At 28.8% G+C, this 18,077-nt stretch overlaps 3 protein-coding genes across 3 annotated transcripts; 1 reads left to right on the forward strand and 2 right to left on the reverse strand.

Annotated features, from left to right (window-relative positions):
- The first annotated feature begins 5 nt into the window (after positions 1 to 5).
- On the forward strand, positions 6 to 4,986 carry Phax (phosphorylated adaptor for RNA export). Its single transcript, XM_089226861.1, has 7 exons — positions 6 to 668; positions 809 to 1,014; positions 1,606 to 1,668; positions 1,755 to 1,996; positions 2,623 to 2,714; positions 2,796 to 2,991; positions 4,497 to 4,986. The coding sequence occupies exons 1-7, from the start codon at positions 630 to 632 to the stop codon at positions 4,574 to 4,576; spliced, it is 918 nt and encodes a 305-aa protein (XP_089082987.1). The 5' UTR covers positions 6 to 629; the 3' UTR covers positions 4,577 to 4,986.
- Positions 4,987 to 5,404: 418 nt separating this feature from the next.
- pr (6-pyruvoyl tetrahydrobiopterin synthase purple) lies at positions 5,405 to 6,682 on the reverse strand. The gene is made up of 3 exons (XM_015510409.2): positions 6,434 to 6,682; positions 6,065 to 6,144; positions 5,405 to 5,817 (listed from the first exon to the last, which is right to left on the reverse strand). The coding sequence occupies exons 1-3, from the start codon at positions 6,490 to 6,492 to the stop codon at positions 5,540 to 5,542; spliced, it is 417 nt and encodes a 138-aa protein (XP_015365895.1). The 5' UTR covers positions 6,493 to 6,682; the 3' UTR covers positions 5,405 to 5,539.
- A 5,190-nt stretch (positions 6,683 to 11,872) lies between these two features.
- LOC107163146 (protein decapentaplegic-like) lies at positions 11,873 to 17,800 on the reverse strand. Its single transcript, XM_015510402.2, has 7 exons — positions 17,580 to 17,800; positions 17,269 to 17,490; positions 14,801 to 14,902; positions 14,543 to 14,707; positions 14,070 to 14,274; positions 13,724 to 13,953; positions 11,873 to 12,933 (listed from the first exon to the last, which is right to left on the reverse strand). The coding sequence occupies exons 3-7, from the start codon at positions 14,895 to 14,897 to the stop codon at positions 12,530 to 12,532; spliced, it is 1,101 nt and encodes a 366-aa protein (XP_015365888.1). The 5' UTR covers positions 14,898 to 14,902; positions 17,269 to 17,490; positions 17,580 to 17,800; the 3' UTR covers positions 11,873 to 12,529.
- Between the last annotated feature and the right edge of the window lie 277 nt (positions 17,801 to 18,077).

Raw genomic sequence — 18,077 nt, forward strand, 5'->3', positions numbered from 1 at the left:
AACACATTTACTGTTCAGCACGTGACTCAGTGTACGCCGTTTGGAAATTACACTTGCTATAACAAATATCTTTGATATACGATATTTTCAAGTTGTATTTACATAATAAGCCTTGGGTATTGGCGGTATTGCATACATACCTTCTGGTTTTGTTAAGACGTCTGTGCCCAGCTGAAACAGCTGCTCTGGTAGTCTGGTGCAGTCATAACTCAAAAATAAATATAATGGCATGAATGCCATGAATGCATGATACGACGTCCCGTATAGCTCGTAGTTGTATGGCTGCATTGATAATCGATTTTTGAACGATTGTATTTGTTAAACGTTCTCGTTATTAGTTATTCGTTAATTTTATTAATTTTGTTTTTAAATTCTGATCGATCGAAGACGTACCTATGAACATTGAACATTTGAACGTATCTGAAATATAAACTGAAACTGAAAACTACCCTTCTAAAGTTCCGAAATTCCTAAAATTCCTATGTCACGTGTTCTAGTCTAGAAATTTTAATCTAATTCAATGTTGTAAATTTTGTCACTTAATTGAACAAAGTATGTTTTTATGTACTATAAACTTTGTTCGATGATAATATAATTAGGTTGTATATTAAATTGTCATACATCTTATAATGGATTTGGCATCTCCGGTTGTCAACTCTGATAATGAGGTAAATGTACAGTGTGCAAGTGTGTGTAGATTTTTTGTCACAATTAACATAAACCACAGAACATATTATTCATTTTTATAGTTAAATATTCAAAATATTTCCTATTGTTTTAGTATTAAATAATTTTATTTTTTGTTTAGTCCATTTCAGATACATTGGAACTGGATACAGACTATGATTTCGACAATGTTGAAGAAGAGCCAACTACTGTTGTTAATCGAAAAGGGGGATCGGTGTGGAGAGATATTGTTGTTGGAGAACAAATGGAGGGATGTCTAACACGTCTTGAAGTAACCTCTAAAACGGCTGCTTATACTGATATGGATGATCCAAACTATGAGCCCAAGTATGATTATGTTCAGTTGTTTGATAATATTATTAAGTTATACTTGAGACAATTTCAAAATTTCGAAAGGGAATATAAATTGTATTTTATGGATTACCTATACAGAACTATTCATTTTATAGGTACTATTTTTAATTTAAGTTATGAATCCTACATTCACTGTAATGTTATACCATGTGTATGACATGCCTAAGTACTAATAACCAACACAGTTATTAATATAAAAATATAATACCTAAATGCAGTTTTTATTTTAATTTTTTCAACTTTTCAACTTTTCTACTAAAAAAAATTCAACATGAATTATAAATTTTTAGTATATAAAAAACATTTGTTAAATTTTTCTCTAATTAGATACTAATGTACATCATATTAGTTTCAATTTTCTCATTTCACTATTTGAGATATTATATAAATTAGAAATTAAAAATTACAAACTTGATTATTTTACCTACAAAATTACAAGTGAGTTAGAAATTTATTATACATTTTACCTTAATAAATAATAGTCTCAGATACTACAGTATTTATCTTACCTTTTATTTTAATAATAATTAATATTTTGTTATGATAAAAATTAATTCAATTCAGGGATCATATGTCAAAACGGAAACGTGTTTTTCCATCAACTAAGTCAAATAAAAAGAGAGAAAAGTAAGTAATTATTACTTATGAAATTATCATAAACAATTAAACAAATCATATAAAATTATTATTAATATATTGTTTTATTTCTCTAGAGAATGTGATCTGGAGTCTGATCATGTTGTAAAGAAAAGATATTCACATGGAAATGGAGATTTTAAGAAATTTAGTTACAAATATGGAAATACTAAAGGATTTGAGGAAAAAAGAGCTAATAATGACAATACATCAAAGAGTAGAATATTGCTTGATATTAGTGACTCTGAAGAAAAAACTATTGATCAGTTTTTGGATGAGTTGTGCACAAATCTTTATGAACATAATAAGATGTTAATGTGTAAGTTAAGTCAAAGGTTAAATATTTTTAGGTTTATTTTCTATCAAATTTGCTAAGTTTAGTTAAAACAAACGCACAGTATTTTTTACTAATTATTTTATCATGCGTTATATGGTTCTAAAACAATTTTAAAATTTACATACTTTGTGGTTAATTTAGAATTTTTACATTTTTAATCTTTTCTTTTAGGCTGACGGTTGCTAAATTTGCATTTTCCATCATAAACACCTATGCCCGTAATTAAATCCTATAGGGACCCATTAATATGTCTCAGTTCTGAGCTCAATCAATCAATTAATATAGTACTGTTTTATTTGAATATTTTCTATACAAGTGTACACTTAACTTCATAATATTAGTAACTGTTAAAAAATCACTATTGATTAATTAGCTAGTTAAATAGCTGTAGCTGAAGTCAAACATTAATATTGTGTTGAAAACCATATATGATAACACAAACTATATTTTATGATACTTTGGGTTTAATAATACAAAAAATAGTTATGATAATATAGTATTTTGTAATCAATACTAATGATTTAACAATATTTTATACTAAATGTATACTTTTAATATATATATGTATTACCATATGAAAAGTTTAAAATTGTTTTTTTGTTTTGTAGTATCTGTGATATCCAAGATAGATAGGAAAATCATTCTTGAAAAGTATAAGAAAACTTGTTTAATAGAAGCGAATGGTGGCCAAATGATTAAGGTTAGACAATTATTGAATTAATAGAATATTATTAAATTTGATGTTAAGAATTTTAGTTCAAATATTATAATTTTATTTTAGAATGGTAACCGTAGACGAACATCTGGAGGAATATTTTTTAATTTAATTAAAGAAGATAAATCAATTCCAAATTCAGCAAAAAAAGATTTATTTAGCTGCCCTCAAAATGAAGAGATAAAAAAGAAAAAGAAGCGTGAAAAAATGAAACGTAGAAAAGAAAAATTAAGAAAAATGATTGCTCAGGATAATAAAGAAGGTAATTGCTTTAAAATAATTAATCAATAATTTTTACTAAACATATTATATGTGGAGATAACACCTAAATATTCTTCCTCCTTAATATAAATGATATGCTTAATTATTTTGTTAAAGGAAAATTTTATCAAAAAGTAAAACATTTGTCAATGTATTTTTTTTTTATGTTTCTGTCAACTTAATTTTAGTGTATTTCTTAATTAATTATCATTGTGTATAAGTAATATTCAGAATTGTATACTACATTTTTTCTTTAAGTTATTTTAATTTAACTAACTTTATGAAACATTGCCATTTTTTGTTTGACTCACTGCTATTTGAACAATACCATACATGTACAATCCTGTACCACAGGATACATTAAATTTAAATTTAATCTTTTAGTGCCTGTACCATCTCATTAGTTATAGAAGAGTGAACATTGTAAATTACTCTTAAGCTAACATGGTTGTTTTTCAATATAACCTTGTTGACAATATTTTTTACATATTATATTAGCTATCGGGTTTCGGGTATGTATTTTTTTATTTTGTATACTATTTTAATTTTAATTTTCTATAACAATACTTATTACACAATGTAACAAAAATAGCGTTATTATCAGAGCTCACATGTTAGTGCGCCTGAACAGAAAAATATGTATTTGTTCATTACCATTTAAAAATATATTAGGATAAGAGATTTAGTTTTGTTTATAAATTAAAAAATAAACTGGTATAATTTTGTTTTCATTATGTTTTCAAGGGTTTTTAATACATGAACTTATAAGCACTGATAATAACTTTATTATTATTTATAATATGTATTGATATATAAAATAAAAATGAAAACGGTAGAACACTTAATACAAAATAGATTTATATACCTAATAGCTAATATAGTATGTAAAAATCATTGTCTGCAAATGATTTAAATTGAAAAAATACTAACAGTTTTAAGTACAATGTTCACTCTTATTAAATAATTATTTTCCTGTATAATGTATATTAAGGAGAAATAATACAGTAGTTTTATTAACTCATATCAATGACTTAACTTAAACTATTAAAAATTAAAAACATTTTAGTTATTAAATGCACAGTAAAAACAAAAAAAAAATCATGATAACTCATTACCAAATAGGACAAATATCTTGAAATATTCATTTATTTACAAAATTCTGTAACTATGATATTAGTTTCCATGTCGCCTAATATAACATTTTATGCACATAATTACTATTTACGAGAGCCATGATTATAAATATATAATGTATACAAAAGTTAAATGAATTTATAACGATCATAATACTTTGTTGATGACATTTGTACAGTTGTGCAACCGGTGGAGGGGTGGGGGTTGTGATTCTCCCAAAATGTTTTTCAAAGTCAAATATTTCAAAGTCTAGACCTTTTTTATATATAAATAACCTCTCATGAAAATAGATCCTAGTTGCGCCACTGCATTTTTTTATTACCTAATTTAACTAATATATAGTTTCTCATAAAAACTTAATTATTTTTTCAGTGGATATTTTGAAAACATTGAATGAAGAATTAGAAGTATCATCAAATTATACAATTGAAAATGAAGAGTTATCTGATTAATTAATTCCAATTAATTTTTAATAGTTTCATATGCTTACAAAAAAAATTGTTTTTTATAAACATAATAATAAAATGTGTACTGAACATTTCTTTAAAAATTAAATTAAAATTTGAAAAAAAATCTTTTTCTTGTACTAAATTGAATTTGTTTAATAAATAACATTTTATTATATTTATTAACTGTAATAGAATTGGTATGATTGATTACATTAGTACAAAATATAAATTTTTGTGGATTTCACATAGTGTGACCTAAAATATAAGTTTGATAATTTATTTCATTATAATTATTAAGATGGATAAGGTTATAAGAACACAGGAGCATGTACCGCTCCCTTTATCCGAAATGTTAAAAAAACATTAGTAATGTAGACCAACTGCAATAAAATATTCTACTTTTATGTTTATAATTTTATAAACCAATCTTTTTTTTCTATATTATTATATACATAATCTAAAAGCACTTATAAATTGAGGTTATACATTAATTTATATATATAAATATATGAATTTGTTTTTTTGTTTTTTATTTATATTATAATATTAAGTTAGCATTATAAACCAATCTAAAAAAGTAATCAAGGTCTTGCAGGTAAAACATTCAGTTTTATTTTCTATAAGTAATTTTTGAGAAATTCTAGAAATCTAATGGAATGGTTTTTTTTTTTTAATACTAATCTTATTTTTTATTTCTAATACAATATAATGTAATAGCTTATTTTTTGATCATCATATTTTATTTTGGTTATAAGTTTATAAGTAAATTATCATATAAAATGTAAATACATTTTATCGTACGTGATCTAAAAAAATAGAATATATAAACAATTTATACTATTACATTTTTATTGTTTTTGATATTTATAAAAAACACTCATATTAAACTATAAAAACTTAAATTTTATAAAAATACAATTCTTATTACAACAACCAGGAGGTAAGTATTTACTCAAATATAATAAATTATTCACCTTTATAAACAACAATATTTTTATCAGTTTCAAATAATTTAACTTTATACAACAAATTAGGATTATGCATAACATCTTTTAAACTTTGCCATATAAAAATTGCTACATTCTCAGTCGTACTAACACGATGTTTAAAGTAAGGTACATCCATATCCAGATTTTTATGATCCAATGGCTCCATTACAGCAATGTCAATATATTTTTTTAGGTCAGATACGTTCATAACCATGCCGGTGTTTTCATCGATTAGACCCTTAACTGTAACTTCGACTGAAAATTTAACCATGGGTAATAATTAATAATTTCATTACCAAAACTTATTATTTAATAATTAAATACAAAAAGGTTATATTTAATAAAATATATAGATTGGTATATATTATGATGGTAGGCACATAAACTACACTGCTAATGTACCTATACAAAATGTTATAATTTTTAAAATTTGTATTTTAATAGTCTCCTGTTTTAAAAATTCAGAAGATAATTTATATAGTAAAAATAACATTTTAAATACCTTTATAATTATGTCCGTGTCCATTTTTATTGTTACATTTCCCAAAAGTTTTTACATTTTCTTCATCACTTAAATTGTTGCTGTAATATATATTATAATAATTTGTTTATAATTTATTACTTCATAATATTTACTATTAGATATATTCACCAAAACAAAAAAATATATTTTTCTACATTATTTTGTTAAATAAAGAATTAGCTAGGTGCTTGATCCTAAAATATATGATACATCCCTATTGCCTATTTTAATTTAATTAAAAAAAAAGAAAGATCAAACATTTAAAATACGAATAATTTATTTTTAAATCTATTTTCAAGATTCATGAATTGTATATTATTGGATAACGAATAATACGAGTATGAGTACCTGTGGAGCCGATGACAAGAACTAAACTTTTCAACGCGAGTTATGTTGGCCAAAGGCATTGTCTTAAAATGTTCTGTTGACTGGGTACTACCTACTGCAGAGTGCAGGCTAATGAATAAGTCCGAGAAGTGATTACTGAGCGTCTGAGCAGCTACTGTGAGTATTGACTAATAACAACTAACAACTGAACAGTGGTTAGTGGGCTACGTCCAGACGTCCAGTTTACAGTTATCGCCACGCCTGACTTGACGAAATCGGTAATTTAATATTTGTCAAGAATCGATATAGAAAGAAAGCAACACTGCCATCTAGTTGACCAGCCCATGTCACAATGTACACGAATGGATGTAAAAGGGGATCTTACATCATAGTCCATAGACGTCTTAATTTTAGTTAAAATTTAGTTTATATTATCGTTTACACTTGCTTATAACAAGATTTTTTAAGAGGTCGTCATACCCACACGTATTGTCTCCGTCTTACAAGTGCGTAACATCGCAAATTTAACGCTCAGCAGATCACGTTTAGCTGCGCGAGTTTAAAATTTAGAGTGAATTGACCTCTTATAAAAATTAAAGTTAACATTATAAAGTTTGCTATGTTACGTAGTTGTAAGACGGAGACAATAACACATGCGGGCATAGCGTACTCTTAAAGGTAAATACAATAAATAAAAAAAAAATTAAAAAAATAGTTTAAGTAAAAAACCCTTTAGTTACCTATATAATAATATTATGATAATTAAACTAAAATAAATACATTATTTTTACAAGAATATACAAAATCTATATTCTATACAATTATGCACAAAATATATAAGTGAGATACTGAGATGTGAATTACAAAAACATTATGAGGTTACGTGACTAAGAAGCCACTAATCATTAGCAACAACTAACAGTTAGTATGGAATTTGCGTTATTATAGGATTAACTTAGATGATCTCTACACTATTTTTTTTTTAAAGTATGTGACAGATATTTCCAAGAAGTGACCGGGATATGTAAGCCTTTTATTAGAGCATTCTCATGGTTAAAATAAGTACTAGAGTTTAAATGTGTTATAAATACCATCTGTCCTATGTATACCTATACTAATTACTATAATACGAGTATGTCTGTACCATGACTACCACCAGCTACACTTTTTTTTCCTGTTCAAAAACCAGGAACGGGTGGTTACTGTTCATCACAATACTGCCACCCGTGACCCGTCCCTGTATCGTTTATTCGCCAACATAACAATTTATACAACATTGGGGGCCTCTAACCACCCAAAAAAGCTGGGCTTCGGTCCACAGAAAACAACATTTTTTATGCTACCCGCCCCCCTCTCGCCTGCCTGACGCGCTCTCCAGCCTCTTTCTGCCCAAGTATCGTCTCCACCATCCTGCCAAATGCAAACCTCTGCTTCTCCACCCCGACACCACAATCCACCGTCTCATTTATATACCATCTGGGACTTGGGAGGAGCTCTTGCTCCGGCCCTAGAATGATATCAGGAACGTCCTCGGGCCGTAGATGCCGACCGATGCACTGCTCCAATTCACGCAGCTGGAAGCATTCATGTCCCGACAGTGCTTGTGAAATGACACATTTACCATCCTTGACTGGTTCACCCAGTACCGGATCTACAAATTATGCAACCCGGGGCACAACATAATATTAGCGCCCCTAAAAGTCACTAAATCGTAAAAATTTGCGCCCCTCTATGATAAGCGCCCGGGGCATGGGCCCCGGATCGTCCCCCCTAGATCCGGTACTGGGTTCACCCATCTCCGAGATCAACTTCCGCATCAACGCTGCCTTTGACAGTTTGACGTGTGGTTCCAGAACTCCTGTCACTCGCGCAATGTAACCTCCCGTTCATGGCTGTGGATGAGTGCTACCGTCGTATTACTTCGTTCCTGCGCTCCTCGATTCTAAATCGCTCTTTGGCAAGAAGGTGAGCAGGGGGTATATTTTAGTCAGGACTAGAGCAGTGATATCGGACATATAGTCTTATATAACACCTCGCAACCAGAATAGCAGCACCTCTTTGGGTCTGGCTGAGGAACGTTTTATTCCGAGTCGTCTTTGTTACCGTCATCGCCCAGACCGGGGATGCGTACAGCAGTTTGTTGTGAGCTAGTCCCATGCGCAATAAGGGAGGTTGGTTTTGGCGGTTTGACCCCTCCCCCCACCATGGCAAAACAATTCGTGTTATTTACTTTCGATCTATTGCCTATACCTATGTAATATTATATAATCTTATTTGTAATAATGCATAGCTTTTAATATAAGTACCTACTTACAAAATTAATAATAAATATAAATATGTTAGGTATACTACTATTTGCCAATTATTGATGTATCTATTTTATACATTTTTTTCTTTCAAAACATCCCCCCCCCCATTATTCAATTTTGCGCACGGCCTGCTGTGAGCTTCCGACATAAACATACGCCTCCTATAAGCTGAGGGCCTCTGGACGTTGGACGTCAATATATTAAATTTATTACACCATTAATACCCTACTATCCAATAAATGATAAAAATAAGCGTTACAATAGTTATAAGTTGATGAAAAAGAGAAAGTGAGGATTTCCCTGCAAGGGTGTACATATGGTGATATACAATAATTATCAACATTTACCAAATTTTTAGAATTTACGGTAAATTTACGTAAATTGTACACTTCTAGTAACTAGTAAGTAGTATATCCATTGATTTTTTACTAGTAAATATCTACATTTTGTGTCTGATATCGTTATGTACTTAGTCAACATGACTATATGACACATGACATTAGTATTTTATATAGTATAGTATTTTGTATTTATTTATATATCACTACTTGTATATTAGATATGAGTATAATATGGCATATAATAAAATATTGAAATTCATTAGGGTTTTAAAATTGAAGAAACATTGAAAGTCTGTTTGGATTATTTTTAAATTACATAATAGCAGCCGAATAATGGTAATGTATACGCTAGTCATGTTCTAGAATATCACATTTTTATGGTTTCCAGAAAAATATGATATAGGCATGTATAAGAATTAAGAATGTAGAACGTTACATATAATACTGTATTATATATTAGTATTTTGCAGATAATACATATTATGTTTAAGTGAAAATAAAACGCTAACATTAGTGTTAAAGGACAAAATATGAAAGATTATTTTGTTATTGCGCCCTATTAGTCGATAGTTTGATTTTTAACAAGCAATGTATTTTTAAAAATTTTTATTAGTTATCCTAGAGTTATCTTACATTATTTGAATAGTTTATTTTTAAGTTTTGTAGGTAGCTAAATTCTAATCTGCAAATAGCTTATTATTTGCAACAACTCAATATCTTTTAAGTAAAAGTTTACTTATAGGTAGGAATACTAGGAATCCTTTATAATATCAGTGAGTCCGGGCCAATGGTGGATAGTATTTCTATATAATAACAACGTTATGTAACCTAACAAATGATTTGTGTATATATATATATATATATATTTAACTTTATTTAAAACAAACAATTTGTAATTTTAATTTACAATAAGCATGTGTGCTGATATACTGATATGCATAATATATCCTCAAAGTATTGGTGGTTTTTACTATTTTTCCAATAATTGTAAATACTAGAAGCTAGTGATAAATTAAATATCACTGAATCCAGTGGTACTATAGGTAATAAAATAAATAACAATTAATTAAAGATTATATACTATAGTACTTTTAAGCCTAATCATTTATTAACTTATCAACTAATTGGAATTATTTTGTTACCTTGGATCCAGTGATATCGAATTTATCACTAGCTTCTGGTCTTTACAATTATTGGAAAAATAGTAAAAACCACCAATACTTTGAGGAGTTCAGTTATATCTCACAAACTGATCAACGAAAAATAAAAATGTTAATACATAAATTCATGGGAAAAGTGGTTTTATTGACTTATGATATTTTAATTATATACTCGTAATCGGTACCATTTGAAAATTAAAAGTTGATAGTGGTTTCACCAATAAATGTAAGGGCGAAAAAAATTTAAATATTATACGGTTTTTAGAAAAAACATAAACTTAAAAGATAAAAAAAAAAAATTCAAAACAAGTTAATATTTTTCGAGATAATTAGTGTACTCAATTAAATAGATCACTTTGTATGTATTAATTTTGACATGAGACGCGTGAAAAAAAGCCACACAATAGCGTCATAGCGACACATCATAATAAAAATTTGTTTAATTTATAGAATTCAAATTATGTTTAAAATATTATTACTTGAAAAAATATCACAAGTTCTCAAGAGCGAAGACCATTAAGTATTAACCATATAAAATATAAATTAGCTTATAGTGGTATTTTTTTTAGTGCAAAACTCATTATTTTGAACTATTCATTATTTAATTGACTAAATATCCTTGAAGAATTATGTCATAAAATTGTATACTATTAGAATCGTAAGAAATATAAGTAAGTTTATTACAATTTGTAATACTGTACGACGTAATACTGCATGTACGTATATTATATTTATTATTGGTCATTAATGATGATCCGTCCATCATCTATACTCTATAGGTAGTTAGCGTAGATTCTATATTAATTTACCCTTCAGATCTCTCGTGGATGAGTAGTAGTGAATGTAGTATTAATACATAGTAATATGAATAATTGGCGAGTAGTGTTGATTTAAATTATATTTCAATAATGTCCACTTTTATAAGTAATTCGAAATTGCCCAGCATTTGACACACACCTATAATAAATTAAATTATAATCATCGTGTGTCTCTTTATTTTTAACTTCAAAATAGTTCTAGCTGCTTTTCGTCTTTTCGATCTCACCACTGTCTTCATAAAAATATATATCGAAATCGAAATTATTATTTGTATACCTATTGATTTAAATATAAAGTACCTGCAAACTACTTTTACTGAGACACTGAATTAGTATATAAATGCATTATAAATTTAAAATAAATTCTTAAAATATCTCTGCAATGTGCAGTACCTACCTCTTATTAGTACCTATTCATAAACCACCACCATATAGGCGCAAATAGTGTTTGAGATTAGGAGGAGGACTAAAACCTAATTTTAATATTTTAAAAATGAATAAGCTTTAAACAACATTAGTAAATTTTTGGGGGCTTAGCCTCTAAAGCTTCGCCCATTTGGACCTATGACCACCACTCCTATTCAATAGCTGTAAGGTAATTATTGTTTAATTGTCTCACAGTATTAGAATAATCTTATTGTGGTGCTTTAACTTTAATATACAATAATTATCTAGAGAAAAAAAAGTCGTACATAATCCGGCTATACATAGACACAATATATAGTTCGAATGAAGAATTATTTAATCGTACCTAATTGTTAATTTGTAAATTGTGTCACACTGACACTGCGACACTTAGCTATCAAAATGATAAAATAAATAAACCTCGACATACAATGCAATTACATTTTTATTTTAATATATTATACATAATTATAATATTTATTTAAATACGGTATGCACAGTACCATTTAATAAAACAACAACGAAAACAAAATATAAATAAATAATTTAAATAGAATGAATAGCAATAATAGTAACAAAAATTCGTGTTAGGATATTGTGTACAAACATAATATATCTTATCGTTATGTACCAAGGTTATTCAACATCAAAACTGAATAATTGTATTGGTTTTGGACTAGACTTATAATTAATTTTTTACATTTATGTCCATTTGCGGGTATTTACATTTATAAAAATATTCTTTATGTACATCATTATTTACACATTATTGGTATAAAAATATTTTATATGTGCGAGTTTATACTGCTGTAATATACATATTTATTTATATGAATGTCGACCGAACTATAACTAGACAAAATAGGTTTTATTTCATACATTAGCACTAAACGCATGCATACACTGCAAATATTTATAGGTATGTTATGTATATAACATAATATGTAGTTCGACTATTTCCAAGGTAAATATTTGTATAAGTACAGATGTACACTCTCAGGCGTTACAATAGATCTGGGTAATGCAAGTGTTGTATGACGTCGAATCGAAATGACGTATAACAACTGCCGTGCAGCCACCGCCCTCATCTACATCCGCATTCATCCACGGTCATTTCCGGGTAGTTCTTCACCACCAGCTTCCCGTCATCGTCCACGTAGAGAAGCGTCTGCGAACTGAGCTTGGTCGGTACGCAGCACGCCCGGGGAACTGACGCCGGGTTGTACGAGTTCATCAGCGTCTGCATGACCGCGTGGTTGGACGCGTTAATATGATTGGCCAACGGGAACGTGCACTCCCCGTGGCAGTAGAACGCGTCGTAACCTGGCGGCGCCTGAATCCAATCGCTGAACCCGACATCCTTGAAGTCCACGTACATCGAATACCGCTGGCAGATCTTCTTCTTTTTCGCTTTCTTCTGCGGCGCTCCCGACTCGTTGGCCGACCGTTTGCTCCGACGCATCATCCCTTCTAACGTACTCTTTTCACCTGCAGAACAACAATTTAACGCAATATTATTATTAGATGATTAAAATTCATAATAATTTACTGCCGTAAAACCATAAAATCGAAATTGTACAACGTAACAACTTTGTTATGTTTCGTGTTAATGTCTAAAATATTCTATTTGTTTCAGTCGGAATGATTCAGTATTATTATTATTATCATACAGGGACGTATTTAGAATTAATGTTTCTTTAATATCTATTAGTGGAGCGGTGAGACTTTCAAAAAATATCAATTACGTCGTCACAATTATTTAACGGCAAAATAGTTATCATTGTAAAATAAACAAAAATATAATTATTTTAACTGGGGCCTGGTATGGCTCGGTGGTTGGCTTCAGTAATTAACGTGTTATGAGGTCAAGCATGATCCGGCGTCACAATTTCACAAGTTCCTAGATGGATAACCACCTGGGCTTTTAGTAACGAATCCTTGCAACACGTACACGTGTTCCTCAACCAACCGTATTATCCCTACACAAAATCATAAATGGCCATAGTTGCAGATGCTTAAGATCATTTAAATAAAAAATTAAATAATGAATAAATTATAGATAAAATGGTCTCTAATATATATATCAACGATTTCCGAGAAACTATGAATATAAGGTAGTTACAAGTCATTTTGAATTTTGAATTGTTTTTAAATGCATTGAGTATTATGCCCTCACATTTCACCAGGTTAAACTATTGCTTATTTTACTTTTTTACTTATCGATGCATCAAATATCAGTATTAAATTAACCATATAGATAGAATGACTTTATTCTTACTTGTTCCGTCATCGGTGTAGACCAGTAGCAATGTCTTTTCAGGTGATAAAAAATCAAACACGCTGAGTAAATGTGTGTGACTACCAGACTCTGTGACGCATTGTACTAGCATACCATGGTTTTCTTTGAAATTGTTTGTCGACAGTCTTTCTATAGCTGGTGTAACGTCAAAACTGATAACTTCTGATTTTGAAACTTTTGACATATTAATTGATTTTGAATCGATAATTCTATTAATAAAAATATATAAATTTAATGATAATTAAAAATATAGTGGAAGGATTTGTATGATTATATATGTATATATACGCATATAGAAATAATAATCGTTTGCTTATAATCATACCTGAGAATAGGTTTTGATATACCCTTCACGCCAGGTTGGACTATATCATGTATAATCACATGTATAAATTCTTCATTTCGTAGTGTTGTATTGTTTATCATTGTAAAGCGAACTTCAGCAGCTTTAACCTGGTCCCGTTCAGGAATAGAATCTATATCGAATTGTAGCCTATATTTTTTAGATTTAGCATTCATTGGGGCTGATCCTATAAAAACAAAATTATCACAATTATTTTCACTACTCGTCAAATCTATTCTGATAAAATAAATTAGCTCAGGATAGACAGGATAATATTATATTCAATCTAATTATTAATTAGTATCAATCTATTTTATTTTAATTAAACGTTTCAAGGCATAAAACATTAGTTTTAAGTTTATAACTTGTTTGTAATAATATAAATAACAATCATTTATGTAGATGAAATAATATAATATGTACCTACTACCTATACATAAAAACACATTAATTACCTTTGTTGAAAAAGGTCCTAGCAGTATTAGCAGACGATGTGTGCAAGCCAGGAAGAGGAAAATGAGTTGTAATTACATTGTTTTCTTCTAACATTGATTTATACAGCTCCATTGTGGCAGATGGTATTTTCATATTTTTATCTACCACAGGTCTTCGGGTTAAGCCTTAATAATGAAACGATAATTAAATACATTTATTTTCATACAAGCATGCTTGAATTAGTTATCGCAATAATAAATTAATCGTATAAATTTTACCTAGTTTTGTAATTAAATGTTTTTCCAATTCTTCATATCCTGCGATGGCTGCCCAGCCGGTGTTTAGCGTAGCCAACAATATTAGTAAAATAATCATTGTACCTAAATTCAAAACAATCGATAGTAATTTTATTAATATTAACGCTTCACTATTAATACGCGTGTAACATATTATTTAAAATTTAAATATAACCACCATTAACCACTGTTTTTAAAATATAATATTTTATAAATTATATTTATTTACAATAGGATATTGTGTACATTTTCCACTAGTTGTAAGTTAATAATATTTTGATTAATTTAAAATTTTACATCAAATAAGAGATATTGGATGGATCAGTACTCAATTTTATATGTATAGTTCCGCTATTATTATTATTATTTATTAATTTTTTTTTTTAGATATCCAGGTATTCTTCATTCTATCGTTATATTTAAAATCTACTAAAATGGCTAAATATATATATATATATATATATATACATAAAAATGAAATGGGACATAAATTCATTATTTCTAAGATAAATTGTATGGCCCACTATACTAATATAATATAAAAGACGTAACAGATAGAACTGTCTTTTGGAATAAATTCTGTACAAATTAATATTATTTTTTTGTTCATTAAGTGACGCTATAACTATATATATATTTTATTTTATGTTTATTGTTAGTACAGAAAATAAAATTTTTTTGGATAAATTCAAAATGACCTATTTGTGAATCTAATCATAAAAACAATTTTGATGGTAAAAAGATTTATCTAAGTCAAGTAGTTTATTTTTTAGAATTTTCTGACATGCGTATATTTCTTAAATTATTTACTTATCATATAATATTATCAATTTTTGTCATACGTTAAATAAGCATATTTTTTTTTTTTTCAGGGGATTCTGTTATATACACTCTGGATACAAAAAAGGTCATGGCGATCCATGTCCCATATGGCAATATGGATCCATTGGATCCCTATATACGATCATTATCATTAATCACTGTCATCGATAGTAAGTTGTTATTTGAATTTTATTCTTTAATAGAAGTCTAAAAAAATAACCGAAGTTAAGAATACACATTATGTAAAAAATCAAAAATAATGAAATAGGAACACCTTATAACATTAACGTTATTTTTGTTAAACACTGAAAAACACATTTTGTATATGATATTGTCTACTGTGAGTCTGTGAATACTTTTTTTACCCTGTAAATATGTATATCTAATTTTTTATTGACATTATGCCACGGTAATACGGTTATAATCAGGAAGAATGTAAATAAACAATTTTTTTAATAATTATTATTTTAATATGACCTTAAAAATACAATAAAACAATTATTTAATATTATTTTTTTAAATATAATTAATATTGTAAAATCATTTTTAGTACATTTTTTCTAGGATATTTTTACATTGTTTCATATATATATGATGTAGACTATGTAGAATTAATCCACGTGAATTAATGTTATATAATATTCAGAAATTGTAATATTGTATCAATTTTTAATAAATTATATTACCTAATATGATTGACTGCTAAACACACATTATGTATCTATATCTACTGATAACGCTTATCTACCTATTATCCATTTCTATCATTTATCTATGTATATATATATTGAATAGGTCATAAAAATAACGTTTTTTATATAAGCAAGTTAACTGAAAAAAATATTCTTAAACCTAGTGAAAATAAAAAAAAGTTTGTGGTGTTTCAGACTTATATTTAATATGTAGGTACTTCTTATAGTTATAATACCATACATTATACGTTAAAATATCTAACAAATTTCGTAAATTGTTTCCATGCGCTAGGTAGGTACTCGTTGTCTATGCCACATGCCTATGTCGTTTTTAAACTAGTAAACTTAATACTATTTAGTATTAAGTGTACAGCTGGATGCTTATTTTCAAAGACATAAAACATTATTTTGGTCAAGCTATTTTGTTCTAACCATTATTCTACTAGGTACCAATTTATTAAATAATATAATGTCTGTACATACTGATGTGTTGTGTGTCACACCACATAACTATGCAATATCTTTTGTAGGTATAAACTATATACTATAAAAATAAGCCTACTATACAGCATAGCAGTGGCGGCTATAGGGTTTGGTATTAGGTGGGGAAAGGGTGCAAATGTGTCGAAAAAGCACGTACGTACTGGCGTATTACAAGAAAATATAAAATAATGATAATTTACAATTAAACGATATCAAGTACACTATTAACGTTATATTATATACCTATTGTAATATTAAAAGCGTATATTATATTCAAATTAATTGTATTATATAGTCGACTGAATATATATTTTTTTAAATTTTGTAAGATCATAGTTTCCTTGTCTCTCCTCTCCTAAAGCCACCCCATTAGCATATTGCAATTTGGTGTTGTATCATGCTATATAGGTATTATTATGATAAATAGATAAATAAATAACAATCGTGACTTACCTGATATAGCTGAGGATTATGTTATTTGGCCTGATGATGTCGTTTCAGAAACACCATGTGCGTGGATGCGAACGAATCGATTCGACAATAATATGTGTATTATGATAACCGAGTTAAAACATAATATTATTGTGAACGGATGTTGATTGACGCGCACATTGCCGTTCAGCGCACCAACTAGCTGTATATTATAATGTAAAGAGTGCAGACGTTTAACTAGTCCTGCACGCGTACAATGTTATTATAATATTATATTTTTAAACAGAAAAATCGCGATACGGAATAATTGTAATAATATGAAATGTACGTACTGTCTTGTACAGACGCGCGCAATGTTGCTGCAGTACAAATACACGACCGAATCGAACAGGAGATGATACTGAAATGATGACCGCAGGGTCTTCGGAGGGTATTGCCGGTCTATTGTGTACGTATATAAAATATAAACATAATAAAATATACCTATATATCTAAGGCATCACACGTGTGACCGACCGACCGACCGGCCGGCCGCCGCTGGAAATCGGCAGACAAACGGGCGTCCTCTATGGCATGACGTGACGAGCGGGGGGTCGTACGCGTGGTGTGTGAGTGCGTGTGTGTGTGTTAGTATGGTATGGGGGTGGGGGAGTCGGTGGACAATAGGGCGTGGTTTTCGTATTTCTGGAAACCAGGTTTCTCGGCGGCTGCAGTATAATATATAGGTACCTACCTAATAGTAATATATCTATACACATATGTACCTACGCGGCTACGCACATATACATACATACACAACAAAGACACACACACACACACACACACACACA

The sequence above is a fragment of the Diuraphis noxia genome, unplaced genomic scaffold, assembly GCF_037042655.1.
Source record: "Diuraphis noxia isolate RWA-SAM2 unplaced genomic scaffold, SU_Dnox_SAM2 contig0004, whole genome shotgun sequence".
Classification (NCBI taxonomy): domain Eukaryota; kingdom Metazoa; phylum Arthropoda; class Insecta; order Hemiptera; family Aphididae; genus Diuraphis; species Diuraphis noxia.

Coding starts and splice junctions, on each gene's coding strand:
- pr (XM_015510409.2), bottom strand. CDS start 6,492: ATGCCTTTGGCCAACATAACTCGCGTTGAAAAGTTTAGTTCTTGTCAT. Junction 6,145..6,433: donor TCTTGTCATCGGCTCCACAG/GTACTCATACTC, acceptor TATATATTACAG/CAACAATTTAAGTGATGAAG. Junction 5,818..6,064: donor ACACGGACATAATTATAAAG/GTATTTAAAATG, acceptor TTAAATTTTCAG/TCGAAGTTACAGTTAAGGGT.
- LOC107163146 (XM_015510402.2), bottom strand. CDS start 14,897: ATGATTATTTTACTAATATTGTTGGCTACGCTAAACACCGGCTGGGCA. Junction 13,954..14,069: donor ATATCAAAACCTATTCTCAG/GTATGATTATAA, acceptor TTTTATTAATAG/AATTATCGATTCAAAATCAA. Junction 12,934..13,723: donor CTACACCGATGACGGAACAA/GTAAGAATAAAG, acceptor GTTGTTCTGCAG/GTGAAAAGAGTACGTTAGAA.
- Phax (XM_089226861.1), top strand. CDS start 630: ATGGATTTGGCATCTCCGGTTGTCAACTCTGATAATGAG. Junction 1,997..2,622: donor ACATAATAAGATGTTAATGT/GTAAGTTAAGTC, acceptor TTTGTTTTGTAG/TATCTGTGATATCCAAGATA. Junction 2,715..2,795: donor ATGGTGGCCAAATGATTAAG/GTTAGACAATTA, acceptor ATTTTATTTTAG/AATGGTAACCGTAGACGAAC.